Source organism: Psittacula echo (genome assembly GCF_963264785.1).
Source record: "Psittacula echo genome assembly, chromosome: 4".
Classification (NCBI taxonomy): Eukaryota; Metazoa; Chordata; class Aves; order Psittaciformes; family Psittacidae; genus Psittacula; species Psittacula echo.
This window is the reverse complement of record NC_137738.1, coordinates 122,064,982-122,080,967: the sequence shown is the minus strand read 5'-3', so window position 1 is coordinate 122,080,967 and position 15,986 is coordinate 122,064,982. Positions and strand designations below refer to the sequence as shown.

The 15,986-nt window shown below is 47.2% G+C and overlaps 1 protein-coding gene across 1 annotated transcript in view; it reads right to left on the bottom strand.

Annotated features, from left to right (window-relative positions):
- RALGAPA2 (Ral GTPase activating protein catalytic subunit alpha 2) overlaps nt 1-14,695 on the bottom strand; it is a gene marked incomplete at its 3' end in the record, with an annotated part of 116,770 nt that extends 102,075 nt beyond the window's left edge. Inside the window, exons 1-3 of the mRNA XM_080615981.1 lie at nt 14,469-14,695; nt 6,737-6,847; nt 6,051-6,100 (exon numbers count right to left, since the gene is read on the bottom strand). Coding sequence (XP_080472107.1) covers nt 6,051-6,100; nt 6,737-6,847; nt 14,469-14,574 — 267 coding nt within the window. The 5' untranslated portion in view covers nt 14,575-14,695. The remainder of the gene's footprint in view (nt 1-6,050; nt 6,101-6,736; nt 6,848-14,468) is intronic.
- Between the last annotated feature and the right edge of the window lie 1,291 nt (nt 14,696-15,986).

The window sequence follows — 15,986 nt, the reverse complement described above, 5'->3', positions numbered from 1 at the left end:
TGTAGCCTCTTATTAAGCATCAACCAACACAAATGTTCTTGCTGATTGAACATGCTCTCAGAGGCAATGTCAGTGACAGGTTCACAGTAATATTCATTCCAGGAGAATGGATTCTGAGACAAAAAATAGCTTTTATTTGCTGCAACCTGGACATCATAAGAAGTTTCTGTTAGTCAGTGGCAGGTGGAGCTGCTTTAAGCCAAGTCAAATGCAGACGAGCTCCCCTACACGCCAGCTCAAGTGCCGCTCGGTGGTGCCTCCACAAGAGTTTCAGTGTTCAACTACTAAAACCTGCAGTAAGTCAGAAATTTTCCAGCTCCTATTCACCAATTTGGGTGAAGCCAAGAGCCTGCTCTCCGTGTGCCTGCAGCGCTTCTGTCTGCATGAAGGGACACTCCATTTAATGCACCAATAAATTATTTAGCTATTCGTTGAGGGAAAACATCTGCCCAAAGCACGCAGGATACTCTTGCCCTAGGCACAGCATCAAACAGCAGGGTCTCTGAAGTCAGACACATGAACATACAGTTAGAATGAACAAAAGAAAGCTGTAAGAGTAACATCAATGTCATTTAAAGAGCAGCAATAGACGAACCATGAGAATTATGGCAGAAGAAACTGAGGCTGGTTCAAAAAGTAATTTTCTCCATGCAGGAAGAAGGGCTGTAAGTAATTTTATTCCTATAAACAAATAAGCCCTTGGTACTCTACTGAGCCTGAGAATTAGCCAGCCAAGTGTGTGTGAGAGACTCAGGGTTAAGCAGGGGAACTGGTAATCACAGAAGGCACGGGGAATCAACTGAAAAGCTGTACCAGAGCCTATAACCGGAATTTAAAGCTGCGACTCTTAATGGTAATTTGATTTCAAGTGTAAGATAACCTGCAGATGGGGAAATTAAGCCACTGAGCTGCATAGACATGAGGAAAATGGAAATAGTAACAAGAAAGTTAAATAAAGGGGAAAAGCTAAACAGAAGGTATAACCCCAAGAGATGAGAAACCAGGAGCTGTGGCAATAAGAACTCAACAATAACCTGACTTGATTGTTCTTTGTAAAGAATTTTACAAGTACTTTTCACATTGGCCACTTTCAATACACAATTTATTTCAACAGAATTCAATTTTCCTCAGTTTTATTCTAAATGAAGGAAGTAATTAGGAGCAACAGCCTCAGATAAGCAAACCAGCCCAAGAAAATGCTGCACATACAGAAGAGCCTTTTGCACATTCATAAAAAATAGCATCACGGCACTAAAGTCCTTTGTAAAGAGTGATGAATGTGAAAGCAGTGAAGGTGTCACTGATGCAGGGTTTATGGCATTCAAAATGACCTGCTAAAAATCACCACTGGCTTTGAGATTTGCTTTAAGCTGCTTAACCACTATTGCTAATTCACACAGGAGTCTATATAAAGCAGACCTACAATGTGCTGGAAGAATCCAACATTTAAAACATCCACAGCAACCTTGATGCAGCATGAACCACAGCTATACATTTTAAATGGTGTTTATGTGGTTACTGGGCAGTGCTACACAGCAGTGCCTGCTCCTGTGCTGTGTCAGTGCAGAGCCCTGCCTGGTCACCCACACCACAGCCGGTGCTCCTCTGACACATGTGGTGCATTTACTGGGCCTGGGCTGCACCTACTTTTCCAATGGGCTCCTAACAGACTGTAGCCAATTACAAACCTATCCAGAATTAGCACCAGCATTTGCAGAACAAGTAACTTGTGCACACCTGCAGTAATGAACTCAGGTTGCTTCTGTAGTCGTTACATTCCCATTCTGACAGCAGAGCAACCCATGCTGCAGTGGATTTATACCACATCTCAATCCTCTGAGTATATGGCCATTTGTAGCTTATACTTAGATGTGCTCCTAAGGACAGCACCACTGTATTGAGACCAGTACCTGCTGCTATAGAACACGAAGCTCAAAGTACATTGGGCAAGTTCCAACAGTTTGTTGATGCTCAGCTCTGGGAAAACGCTCCGTGTTGTACAGAAGCCAAAGCAGAGCATGAACTTGAGTGTGTGCAATGCCAGCACTGCAGAGGCTCCCAGCATATTCACATTCCAGTTTACATCACCCGCTGGGTACGTACTGGGGACACTCCGGAGGAGAGCTGGGAAGGATGCATCAGCATTTTGCTGCTGAGCTTGTACGGGAGGCAGAACAGACAGCTCTGTGCCTGTTCACCACCTCTGCTAGCCTCAACTCACTTCAGCAGGGCAAGAGCCATAGGGGGCAGGCTGGGCCTGGCACACAGAAGGGTCTAGAAGCACAGCCACTGCACAGCATGAGCTATGTGAGGGCTGTAATTCTGCAGATCCTGTAAGAAGTCGTGCTTACCCTGTGTCTGGCCTTACCCTCATCTTCTCCAAGTTCAAGGAGCCACAAGTTCCACAAGAAACATGGACGTGGAGCAATTAAGAGCTCCCAGCAAAACCAAAGCTTATTGTACAAGCTAAATGAAAACCACAGTCTGCTTTTGTAAATAAGGCGCTGTGAAACACAAGGGCACTCAATGCTACATTAATATGCACTGCTACAAAATAAACAAGCAAAGCAATGTGTGCTGAGAGGCTTTCTGGGTACATACCCCTGCGGCAGTGAGGGCACCCAACCCACCACCCCAGCTACCTGCACTCGGCACAGACCTGAGCTACACTGGCAGGACCTGAGAAGCTTCTAGCAACAACAGCAGCTATTGTAAGTGACTTTGGGAACCTTTCCTGCACTAGGAAGTGTCTCTGAAGTGGTAAGAATAAACTATTCCAGACAGCAAGCACGTTACATCAGTGCAGCCAATGCTGCATCGGCACAAGAGATGCAGCTGTGCTTAACCCATACAACATAATCAGAGAGAATGGGAAGAAATTGATCGGTGCATTATATCAACCTACCAGCCTGCTCCTACTGCATTACCAACGCAAAAAGCATGCAGCCTCAGAGGAATCGGTACCTGATGCTGAGAGACAAAACCCTTTATAATTAAAATAAACCCGAGCTTTCACACTCAAATGATGGCACAGAACTTCCATAGGACCCAGAAACCTTGCGGAACTGCAGTGCCCCTTCTGTGACACACAGTGCTCAGTGTAACAAGCAATGCCCTCAAATCAGAGAGAACAGTGACACAGGAAACGCTATCAACGCGTTCTGAACGTGCACTACAGTCTGGAGTAACTAGGCCTCGCCAGAGAACAGGCAAATTCAGTTCTCACATGATTTGGCCCTTGAGATGATACAGGGAAAAATAACGCAGCTAACTACAGTCACTGTATTGTTTCATGAATATCTATTTGGCAAAAGACAAGGCCAAAGCCCCTTAGAGAACATGAAGTTAGATCTAAGAACTCTGTTACATGAATTGTAACAAAGTACCTTACAAAATGAACGGTTAACCTTTCATGTTACCCCCTTTTGATTCATATTTCTTCTTTAATATGCTGTTGGATGTTACTGGTGAGTGGCCAGGCTGTGTAGCTGACACGTAAAATTGAATCTTCACTAACCTACAACCGAATCAACGCAGCTCCCAAGGGACTCGCGGAGCAGGCATTTGTTACTTTTACCTCCTATCCACACTAGGTGTCACCAGAACAGCAGCAGGACCCCGCTGAGCCACCGGCACAGGCAGAAGTCGATGCCTTCCGTAAATATTGCTATTGATTTGCAAAGTGTTAACCCTCAGCTCCGGGACTCCAGCGTTGTTAAGCCTCAGTAATTACCTATTTAGCTAATTAGAAGGAAACTCCAGGCACCCTCTGGCTCAGCTGCCACCAGATGAAACATGGGCAGTTTTAACAACCCATTAGTTGGGTTTCCTATGGATTGCAGTATGAATGTTTCATTTCTTGGCATTTACATCTTCTCCTGTCCCGCGCTCAGGCTGACGCACCCTCTGTCGGTGTGTTAAAAGGCCCTCTAAAGAACTGTACAAGTGAGCAAGTGTTACAAATGGATTGCAAACTTACTTCAGTAGATAAACACCAAGAAGTGATCCCTCCAAAATCCACACAAGTATCCAAAAGGATTTCTTCTTCCCCAGGGCTGTCGATGACCAGGCTGGAACATAATTCCCCTCGACTGGGACCCAAGGCAACACTGTGTTCCATACACTACGGATTTTTCTCTTCCTCATACAGAGTGTTTCCCTGATGTTTCTAAGTGGCGTTAGATGCGCGGTTCTCAGCACCCTGGGTTTCAGGACCCAGGAATGCATGTGTGTTCACTTTAAGCGGGTGAGTAACCATCAGCTATTTGCCATTTAATGACACAGCCACTGAAATTACTTATTCCAGACACAGAGCAAGGGCATTAATGAGCTCCCATTAAGCTGCAGAGCCCTGTTCAGGAGATGTGGCCATACCTTCTCCACTGGGGTGGGAGGAGAGGGAAGAGGAGTCTCCTGCCCCAAATACGGCACTAGCAGATGTGTGAGCTCCTGTTCTTCAACACTGCCCCATGCAAAGCCTAAAGCAGGCTCTCTTATTAATAAGTAGCAGAAAACATGATTCGATTTTAGATTTCAGTGTGAAAATGCAGCCTGGTAGTCAGAGGAGAGAGTCAGAGATGCACTGGCTACCTCATAAACATCAGAAGATGAGACCACAAAAATCCAGCACTCCATGTCATCATTTTCAGGGCCGTGTTTCATATTACAGCATGTTAAGCTAGACAGCATCATTCTTCTTGTCAGGATAAATATTATTGTAACTACAAGCTATACATTAATGCAATGGATTTTTTTCCATTTTTAGAGGGCGGGAAAAGAGTTCAGAACATGTAACCTTCATTTTAACTTCAATTTCTAAAGTCCCATTGAAAGTCTGGGGCTTTTTTTTCCTAACACCCTTACCAAAAAAAAGCCTAAACTATAAAGAAAGACTAACACTTCTGTGATGCAAGACTCAAGCAAAAAGTTAGCAGATAGATTAACAAAGAGAAATCAATAGGAGATGTGTGTATTTACCCTTCAGAAAGAAATCAGGCCAATTATTTGCCTAATGGATTGTTAAAAAAACCCAAACCAAAACCCCTAAAGGCACCACTGATCCTGCCTTCAGACAGGCAGAGCTTCTGCTGTGTGTTCGTAAGACACTTTATATGTCAGGCTTTCATCTGGTCCAGTGATGTTTTCTCACACCCAAACGTATTCAGGTAATAACTGATTGTAGAGGTCCCTGAGAAAATGATCTATCACAGTCTACTCTTCTTTAAATCAAAGACACCCAGGTTTGACTCTGCCAAAGTTAACGGGCCAACATTTCCTCCCTAGACACTGCAGACACTGTGAGCGCTGGCGCTGGGAAAGGTACGCTTCTGGGGGGAAAAGATGCTCCTCTTTAATAAATCACATTTTAAACATGAAGTCATAAAAAAGTTAAATTAACATTTCACACTCAGCTCAAACTGCTATGCAGTAGTTGACAACTCTTATTCATTTTGTTTTCCTTGTGCTGCAAGACCAAATACTGCAGTCCTAACAGATGCCTCCATGTGAAAGGAGCAGATCCCAGACTCCTGCTGTGAGACATTCAACATAAACATGACACTGAACTTCACACTGACAAAGCACAGGGGAGCAGAACTGCTGTTTCAAACTAGCCTTCCATGAGGCACAGGAGCAAGAACTTCATTCAAAAAAACTGCTCCCAAATTCTACTGAGAGAAACCAGGACACTTCCAAAGAGCTGATCCTCAGGACAGGTATAATTCATAATTACAGTATTCATTACATATTATCTACAGATAAATGATAGTAATACACCTGTCATTTATCAAAATGACTATCAAGTAATTTTGATGAAATCTCTTAACTCTGGATATTCATTCAACCAACATTCCTGTTGCATAATAAACTGTTTATTGGCATTGTATCTGCAAGCTTAACACCCCCCTAGTTCTCCTCTGCCTCCCACTTTGTATAGTCACGGATACCTACTGTCGGTTTGACTGACATCTGGCTTCACCCCTCATTGTAAAGGCCTAAGTAAGCATATAATGACAGTGAGATTTAACATAAAAAGTAGTTGGAAAACTTACTTCAAAAAGAAAGAGAATGGAGTCCAGCTCCTCCCTTTGTGATTTATTCCCTGCAAGGCAGAAAGCAACAGTTTGCCATAAATACACAGTATGAGACAGATGGCAAAATCACACAGTTACTCAACTGAAGTCAAAGATGTTGCACTCTGCTTATTTTATTCATCTTTAATATCAAAAGAGCAAGATGCTTCCAGACTTCAGTGCCCTTCTCTCTCGAATCCGAGTGAGGAACCGCTGCAGTCCAGGTCACCGTGCCCATCTCCAAGCAAACGGCCATTCCTGCTGACAGAGCTCCAGCACTGCGCTTGGTCTGTGCACCTCAGACAGTGCTTGAGCTGAACAGACATCTGCTTACCTGCAGGCTGAAGGCTTCAGCACTTCAAAACGAGACAAGAGGATGTGCATGTAAATGCACAAGAACTGATTCTTGAGCTGAAGTGACACTTCACCATAAAAATGTATTTAGAATTCTTTTCAGTTACAACATTTCAGAGCAATTTCCGTGCTCGTCTCTCTACTACCATAAAATTAACATGATTACTACTAATACTGTACTGCACAGAACCGTTAATGCAAACAGAGGTAACTGTGGACTAGATAATTACCAGATAAGCTCTAAGAGAACGCTGTTGAGAACAATTGGGGAAAACTGACTCAACAATTGCTGGCAAACCTCTAAACCTTACCTTTTTGTTTCAAGCTATTTTCCAGTGTTATGAAGTTTTCATAGAACACAAAATAAATTTGAGAATAATTGTTCTCAAAAAATTGCTTCAGGTCACTCCCATCCACAATATCTGAAAAGAGGAACAAACAGGGTCATTACACAACATCACAAGGCTGGAAGTCGCTGCCTTCATGCAAATTGAGTGTTAGAGAATGAAATAAACGCAGTACAAAACCATTTCAGTGAGTTCATTGGATATTCTATACCAAACTGTGATTCCATCCTCGCAAGTAAAACAGGGACATTTCCATTTGCACTTCACTGATGAAAGTTTGCCATGTGGCTGAGGTCCACTGGGTTTCCATAAACAGAAACAGAAAGGAGATGGGCTGTGTCTTGGCTATCAACTTAATGGCTTCTGGGTCATTACAAGCAGGCACTGGGGGAAAAGACAAACACCAGCAGAGATTCCTGTATGCAAATTGCAGACTATCTGACAAGCAGATCAATTCAGAAAACAGCAAATTCCCAATCCACTCCAACGGAAAGCCAGGCATGCTCCCTTCCCTGAGCCTCGGCTTGGGGTAGGCATTTGAAATGAGTTTATTTAGTAAGAAGAAAAAAGGAAAACCAATGTTTTCTAAACCTGCCACTTGCAAACCACACTTTAACATCACCTGCCCTTCACTGAACTGATTTGATCAAGAAAAGTGAGATGATTCCACCCCGAAGTAAGAAGATAAAGGGCAGGAATTATTAACAACACAGCTGCTCACTGAAATTTCACCTCTCAAGAAACTCATTCATTAATCAAGACAAAGCAATTGCAACACAACCCAGTAATATCACACAACTGCAGGAGAGGGAATGACTTTAGTCTTGGACAATGTGGGATGGGGTGTTAATTAATACCTTTTTGGGAGTAGGGCATTGCCTGGTTGCTTGTGCTACAGAAACAAGCAGTGCATGGAAACTCTTTTACATGATATCTGTTTCCTACAAGCTACTGGTCTCGAATTTGTGAGCTAAGTGCAATTATTCCCCTCTCTGAATGCGTTCTGTTAAATACAACTCCAGGAGAAAACAAGGCTTCCATTTACAAGGATTTCATATGAAGGGATGAGGTCATTAAGAGCTGAACAAAAAGGAAACTTTCCCTTTAAGCTGTGAAAGGAACTGCCTGATCAAAAAAAGCAAATTCTCCTTTTCTCTGTGGGTGACTCACGTGTCGCTCTGCTGTCAGGAGGCACTGGAGCACTGCAGCCCCCTCCTGCTGAACCATGGGGCTCCTCACATTCCCTTGCAAGGTGTGCAGGAAAACCTTGTCTTGCCCTAGAAGCAGCCGGCAACAACACCCCCATTTACTACCTCAGGAGCTGATATTCACTCAGAAAGTAAGATTTTACTGCAATCCTGCATGCAAGTTGTCATCCTGACACCACTGCCCACTTCACCTAAAACATAATATCCAATATATAAGGAATAAGCCACTTGCCCAATAATTGCATTGCTCAAAAACAGAGCTTTCTTGGGCATTTCACTCCCAAATACCTTATTTGCTGCATACATTAAGACATTTAAGGAACATACATTAAGGGATACAACTTCCTTACTCCTTCACCACACATGCTCATGGTGAGGAGCAGTGAAAAGCCACAGTGAGCACCAGTGCTTCTCCCTGCTCCGGTGGGCACAGGGGGGCAGAGGTGGGTGATGGCTCTGCCAGCTAAACCGACAGAAACCAGGACAAGACAGGGCTCCTCAGGAGGGCTCACGGAAAGTTGGCAGGAGGCCTGAGACAGTCACTTGGCTCACTACTACATGTATGTTCAGCTTGTGGCAGGGTAAGGCTCATTCTTCTGCTTTCCAAATGGAAAACATCAGTGAAAGTTTCATGCACTATTTACCATATAAAATAAGAAAACAAAACACTGACTTTAGGGAAATCAGGTTGACTAAAGAATTTAGAAGCATCCAAGGAAACTGAACTGCAGGGCTGGGATTGAATTGCAGGTATTAGGTAATATTTTTATATTTACTCATAAGTAGCTCTCAGGTTACTACTGCTGAAACCAGCCACCTAGTGAAGCCAGAGCTCTGAGCAAGCTGGCAAACACTGTCAGCCATCAGATACATAGTGGTTTTCCAAACCCACGTATAACGGCATTCCCCAAACATGGATAGGTGATCCATTGGCTGATGCTCCCCATGGGCACTTTACAGCTTTTACAGCAACATACAGGAGATAACAAGACGTTCATGAGGGTGCACGTGATATTTCTTCCATATAAAACATGGAGCGGTTGGCTCATAAGGTAACTGCAAGTCACCATTATTTGCCTTACTGAAGCTGAAAGTTTAGGGAAACAAACTATCCAGGTACCACTGAATAAGAATCTGCGTTTCTTGCCAAGCTCTCATTACCCTTCTCATATGACTAAATCTGAGGGGACAACCATCCTGTTCTTAGCAAGCCAGAACCTTTCTTCTTCTGTTAACTCCAAGTGTTGCTGCAGGCACTTAAGTAATTAAAATCCTCCCTTCATTCCATGAACTTCCAAAGTCCCTTGGCTTCATGTTATTCATACAAAGTTCTCTCAGTCCTGAAGGGCTTTCTTCAGCTCAAATACTTCAGAATTAAAGCAGATGAAGAGACAATGGTGCAGTCATACCCCAGTTAATTATAAACTTTTATTACTACTCTTGCCCCAGAAATTACAGATTTTACCTTCAAAAAGGTGCATCAGCATGGCAACATCCTCTACTAACCCCCTCTAGTTAGAAGAATCTCTACAATAACTGAACACCTCCAATTTCACGTGAAACCTAAGGATAAGGGCTGTTCTAAACTCAGCAGGAAGGCTGGAAGCGGTCACTTCTGAGTGTCTCTAAATGATAAACCTCTCCTAAGCCCATGCCATAACTGGAAAACCCCACTGCCCTCCTTCAGTATCTCGTTCTTGGGCTTGGCAACTGCACCAATCTGCTGCTACTTTCAAAGCAACGTTATCATCCTTAACAAGATTCAGTTCAAGAAAATTCAAGCCCCATAATTCAGCTTCAGCACCGTCCCCATCCCAGGCGGCTCGCAGCGACTCACCAGTGGCTCTGGGGAAGTGCCCACTCTTTGCTGTTTCTCAGTGTAATGTGCATGGTGGTGGGCAACTTAGAGCACCAGGGTCTGTTCACAGAGACAACCTCCACACCAATATTATCTCCAGCCTTAATGCTCTCTCACTAATCACTCTGAAATTAGGAGGAGTAATAACACCACACAGAAAAGGCTCAGCACCCTCATGAAGTAAAAACTTACCCATTTTCTGCATGTGCACAGAGTGACCTCATGTAAATTACTGGAGAACTACAGCAGAGAGTAGCTGCTGTTCCTACCACACCATTACTCATAAAAGATACCATGTCATGACAAAGCAATTCTTGGAACCAGAAGAAAAACTCAAGGGGAATACACTAAGCCATGCAAAGATGTTAGACTGAACTTGTCATTTGTACCTGAGGAGAAAACATTGAGAGATGCTTAAAAATAGAATATTTTTACCCATGAACAGTCACAGAAACAAAGTTTTAAAGAGCAAAGGCACATTTTTATGCTAAACAATGTCCCACAGACACTAACCTGGGAAACAGTGCAGAGGGCTTCATTTATGGCCAAATCACTGTGAAAGAGCCAAGCTTGTCACCACCACCACTTATAACACCAGTATGGTTCAAGTCTATTCTAAAAAGACCACGCTGTCAACACTGTATTTGGGAAAAAAACGTTCCTACGGATTTTACCAAAGTTCTGAAAGTCAGTTTGTCTTTATAGTAACAAAACTAAAGGAACTTCTCTGCTCATTTCCCTAACACCATTGTGATTCCAGTGAGTGCTTTGCATGGCCATGCAGGTAGAGACTGCTCACAGGAAGTAGGAGCTCAGATCCTGAAGGGCATCAGAGACTTGAGAGATGTTACAGGAACACAAAGGTACAGGAATCTTTTCTTTCAGTTTGGGTACTGGACAAACAGATGGTAGCTAAGGGACCCGAAGCCATCAAACTGGGTGTTACTGATCCTGGCGCTCACACAACCCCTTATTTATGGAAATACACATTCCTTCTCCTCATCCCTCCCCTGTTATACCGTCTTCTGATTACTATCCTCCTGCACCAGCAGGATCTCAGAAGAGTAACTGTCATTTTGTTTACAGATTAATTCCTGTGATTTAAAGCTAACAAAGGAAGAGAGGATGGCACCTCCTACGGAAACACAAGAACAGGGCAGCTATTTTGAGAACATGTGCCACTATGGCCTGAGCCAAGCAGTTGGGGACAGGGAGTGAAATGACTGGGGTGGAAGGACACGAAGACACACACATTCCTAGCCCTGGCCAGCACAAGGAGTGCCACACTGCTGAAGGAAAGAGAAAGAAACATCCAATTCTTTTTGAGACTCTACACCAAAAGCTCAGTTTGCTTTAAATACAGGAGAGATCCTTACCATGAGTTGCTTCATTCCCCCTGCTGAATGATACCATAAAACATGCACTTGCAGCAATATCTCTGAAGATATTATCTTCAAAAAGCCACTCCCATGTTATCTGAGGTGTTTACACTGATGTTCTCAAAGGCAGACATCAGGAACAGGACCAGAGCCTGCTTTGAAACAGCCCCCGCAATAAACCACATCCCGTACGAGACAGCCAGCTGTCACATCACAGCACTGCAGCCAGCAAGGCCCTCACTCACTGCCCAGCCCTCTGGTTCTGATAACAGCTTCACCTGAAACCAATGTTCAACAGGAAGTTTAATCAAAACATCAGGCCTCCACCTCTGGAAGAGAGGCTACTTCCCGAGCAGTGATGGGGGTAGTTCCCCCCTGTTACCAACTGGGTTGTCAGTATTTTTACAGAAAGCATCAGGCACCGCTTTCCCCTTCTGTTCCATCTGCTTGGGGACATCAGTTAATTTTGTCACGCTCATGGGTGTATTTCCCATTAGTTCCACCCGTCAGCTCTGTCACCACAGCTTGACAACCTTCTGTCCTGCACGGGCACACAAAGCATCGCGCTCCCTAGGATGGGTATCACCAAGAGCCACAGCCACACCAGTGTTTCACCTTAACTTAGTTGTGTCCTTCCGAGAGGCTGAAAGGGGAACACGAACCCAAGCTGCTGTATTTCTTGCTTTTTCAAGTCCCTTTACTTTCATGGGGCTGGCTGAGCAGGATGACACACAAGGTCTGTGAGCTCACATTCCAGCCTCCCAGAGCATCTCTCCCAGGATGCTTTCACAAAGTGCTCTAAACCTCACCTCAGAAACAAGAAGCTTCCCAACTTTTTTTTCACGCTGAAACTTTCCATTATTTCACTATGGCTTGCACAGCACATGAGCAATAAGACATACACAGTTCAAAGGCACATCATAATGCAGGTAAGGTATGTGCTCCCGCCTTTCTGAAGTCCTGCCCTTAAACACATGGTACCATTAAAAATTAAACACATAAAAAGAAAAACAAACTTATCATATACACATTTGGTCCTCAGAGGGAAATCAACACGAAACTGACACCAGATTGCCAACTATGGAGATTCTGTACATACAGAATAGGAGGAATTTACACCCAGAGCAGCCACAGACCCTTCATTCAGCACTAACTCCAAAGCAAAGGTTCAATGCTGTTCACAAACAACGTGCAGACTGCAGGTGCTGAGGGACTCCAACACGTGAGCGTCTTGTGCCCCGCCACCACAGTGGTCAGAACTGCTCCACTTGTGAGTCCACATTGGGAATATTGACTATCTAAGGTCTGGGCACGTCAAACCTGCATGCCTTGCTGGTCAGAAGATGAGCAAGACCTGGCCACTTTCAGAGCATGACTCAAGACCAGTTACAGATCTGTCCAGCACTTGCCCACTAATCGATTACCCGCAGAAGCCTCTGGCTCAGATTAGCTACTTAAATGCCGCAGATCACAGGCGAACAGCACCTTTAAACCAGGGTGATGGTTACTCACATGTGTACAAAACACGTCCCCAAAAAATCAGCAAGATGCCCGTAGCAAGCTAAACTACCACAGCCTTTGCTTTCACTTCACTCATTCATTTCCACATTCTGAGCACAGCTTTCTCCAAGGGCCCATCCCAAGGGAGATAAGCTCTTCTCAGGACCACACTCAGTGTCCTCACCAGGAACGCTCCTCGATTTGTTACAGAACGTTCAAACCTGTTTGTGTATGTTCTCTCCTCACAGATGACATTTTAACCTGCAGTTCCATCTCCAGCACCGCAAACAGGCCCACGCTGCCCACAGGGAGGTTCATCCGTGCAGCCCTGCAGCATCCTGCTCTCTCCTGAGGAGACACTCACCCCAGGCCCTCTCCTCCAGACACTTGCTTCTCACAGCTCATAACACAACGCCTTTGAGGCTGTAACACACCTGCAGACCTGACTGAAATGGCAAACTAGACAATGGCTGCAGTACACCAGAACAGATCAGATCATTTTCTCCTCCTTCTTACCAAGGAGCACAATCTAAAAGGAGATAAACAAACACTGCCACCGATGCTCCTGAACAGGGACAGTGCACAAAAGCTCTTAAGAGCATTCTCCTGCTGCAGTTTGCTGAGTAACAAAGAACACGAGGCCACCCAAACCTTAGCAACTCATTTCTCACAGCTGAAATCACAGAATCCCAGCCTGGTTTGGGCTGAAGGGACCTCAGAAGCTCCAACCCCTGCCACGGGCAGGGACCCCTTCCACTGGAGCAGCTTGCTCCAAGCCCCTGTGTCCAACCTGGCCTTGAACACTGCCAGGGATGGGGCAGCCACAGCTTCTCTGGGCACCCTGTGCCAGCGCCTCAGCACCCTCACAGGGAAGAGCTTCTGCCTAAGAGCTCAGCTCAGTCTCCCCTGTTCTGGCAGGTTCAAGCCATTCCCCTTGGCCTGTCCCTACAGGCCCTTGTCCCAAGCCCCTCTCCAGGTTTCCTGCAGCCCCTTTAGGCACTGGAGCTGCTCTCAGGTCTCCCCTTCAGGAGCCTTCTCTTCTCCAGGCTGCCCCAGCCCAGCTCTCTCAGCCTGGCTCCAGAAAAGCAGCCCCCAGGGAGGGAGCAAGAAAGAAGGACACGTTGTCAACGTGCTGTTGACAAGAGCAGAGTTCCTAGAACGGCTCTTCTGAAGAGCCCCGCAGGAAATCACACATGTAGGCACGGCTTTGTACCCAAACAACAATGCTGCAGCACAAGTATTTCGACACAAGCAACCCAAGTTTCCGAAGCCAGGAGCAGCCGAACACACCAATAACCTTCTGCATCTGGTCCAGTAACTTGGGAAGGACACGGGCTGCTGCCTTCCAACAGCTCCGAAAAGCGCCCGGAGCTCCCCAGCGCTGCCAAGTGAGCTTGGGGAAAGCTGCGGTAACTCAAGGCAGGAAGGGGCACCTTCAACGGGGGCTGCCTGTCAAGTCTTTACTCCTCAGCGTTACTCCTGCCTGAGGACAGCAGCCGCTCAGCGCCCAACAGCGCTAGTGAATGGATCGGGGCACCGAGGGTGAACGGGACGTGTGGGGAGAACGGCGCGCGGCAACCGGCGGGCGCGGCCGGCACCCTCGCCTCGAGGTGAGGCTTTCCCGAAGGTGAAGCTCCTCCCGCCCGGCCCTGCCCGGCGGGGCGCAGGGGCGGGGGTCCCCCAGCCCCGCCCCGCCCGCTCCCCTCTCTGCTCTGCGGGGCGCGGGTTAGCGCCGCGGCGGCCCCACTCACCCAGCAGCGCCCGGAGGTGCTTGAGGCGGGTGAGTACGTCCCGCTTCGGGTCCAGCGCCTTCTGCGTGGATTTCCTGACATCGGCGTGGCCCTTCCTGGAGAACATCCCTGCGCGGGGCGGCGGCGCGGGCAGGGGGGGCTCGGGGCGGGCGCACACAGCCGGGGCTGGAGGCCGGCAGAGCCCGTGTCCGTCCCGGCGGGCGGCCGAACGCGGAGCCCGCTGCCCGCCGCACGGGTGGGAGTGTCCGCGCCGCCCGCCAGCCGCACTGCGCAGCCGCGCTCCCCCGCGGCCGGGAGGACTACAGCCTCCGGCATGCCCCACGGCGGGCGGTCCGCGCCGCCGGCGTTTACCGTGACGTCACGGCCGGGGTTTGACGTTTCAAGGTGGCTTTATCCACCGTGCCAGTTGGATTAACGGCGCTGGGAACGGCTGCTGGCGCTGTGGGACACCCGGCACAGTCCTGCTCCAGCCGCAGTTTGTTGCCCTTGATGGCATTGTCCGTATGCCCCCAAGGAAGATGGTGCCCCATAACGTCAGTATTGGGGTTCAACAAGGCTCAGTGCTGGGTCCTGCACTGGGGCCACAGGAATCCCAGGAACCCTCCAGACTTGGAAAAGAGTGGCTGGAAAATGCTCATGGGAAAGGAGCTGGTGCAGGGCCTGGAGCACAGTGTGATGGGGAAGGGCTGAGGGACCTGGGGAGTTCAGTCTGGAGAAGAGAAGGCTCAGGGGGGACCTGATCGCTCCCTACAAGTGCCTGAGAGGAGGATGGAGCCAGGAGGGGCTGGGCTCTGCTCCCAAGGAACAAGGGATGGGACAAGAGGAACCGGCCTCAAGCTGCACCAGGGCAGGTTTAGATGGAGCTGGGGAACAATTCCTGCCCCAGAGGGTGCTCAGGCATTGGAACAGGCTGCCCAGGGCAGGGCTGCAGGCACCGTCCCTGCAAGGGTTCACACCCCGTGGAGACGAGGCCTCGGTGCCATGGGTTAGTGGTGGCCTTGGCGGGGCTGGGATAAGGGTTGGACTGGGTGAGCTTAAAGGGCTTTTCCAACCTGGCTGATTCTGTGATTGCAGCATTCTGTACCGCAGGTACAGTGATACGGGCACAGGGCTCCATCCCTGCTTGGCAAGGTCTGCGTGGTTCAATTGGAGTTGCCTGTCTGCCCCTTGCCAGAAATGCTGCAGCTGGATTAATGTTTGCTGTGGGTTGTAATGCTGCAATGAGCTTGCTGTGGGGAATGCCCTGTAATGTTCAATCCGTTGTTGCTGATTTTGTTGTTTTCAAAGCTGGCAATTCCACAGCCCTGGGACAGTAACTGTTCCGGTTAATAAATTCCTGTTTTCGCAGGGGCACTGAGCTACACACAGTTCCATCTGTGGGAAGAGCCTTTGGGTTTCCACTGCCAATGTCTCACAAGTGCTGCTGCTGCTCCTGGGGCACGCAGGGAGGGTAAAACACTCTGTGGGTTCAATAGATGCACAAGAAGAGCAGGATTTGCCTGGAATGGGAAGGCAGCA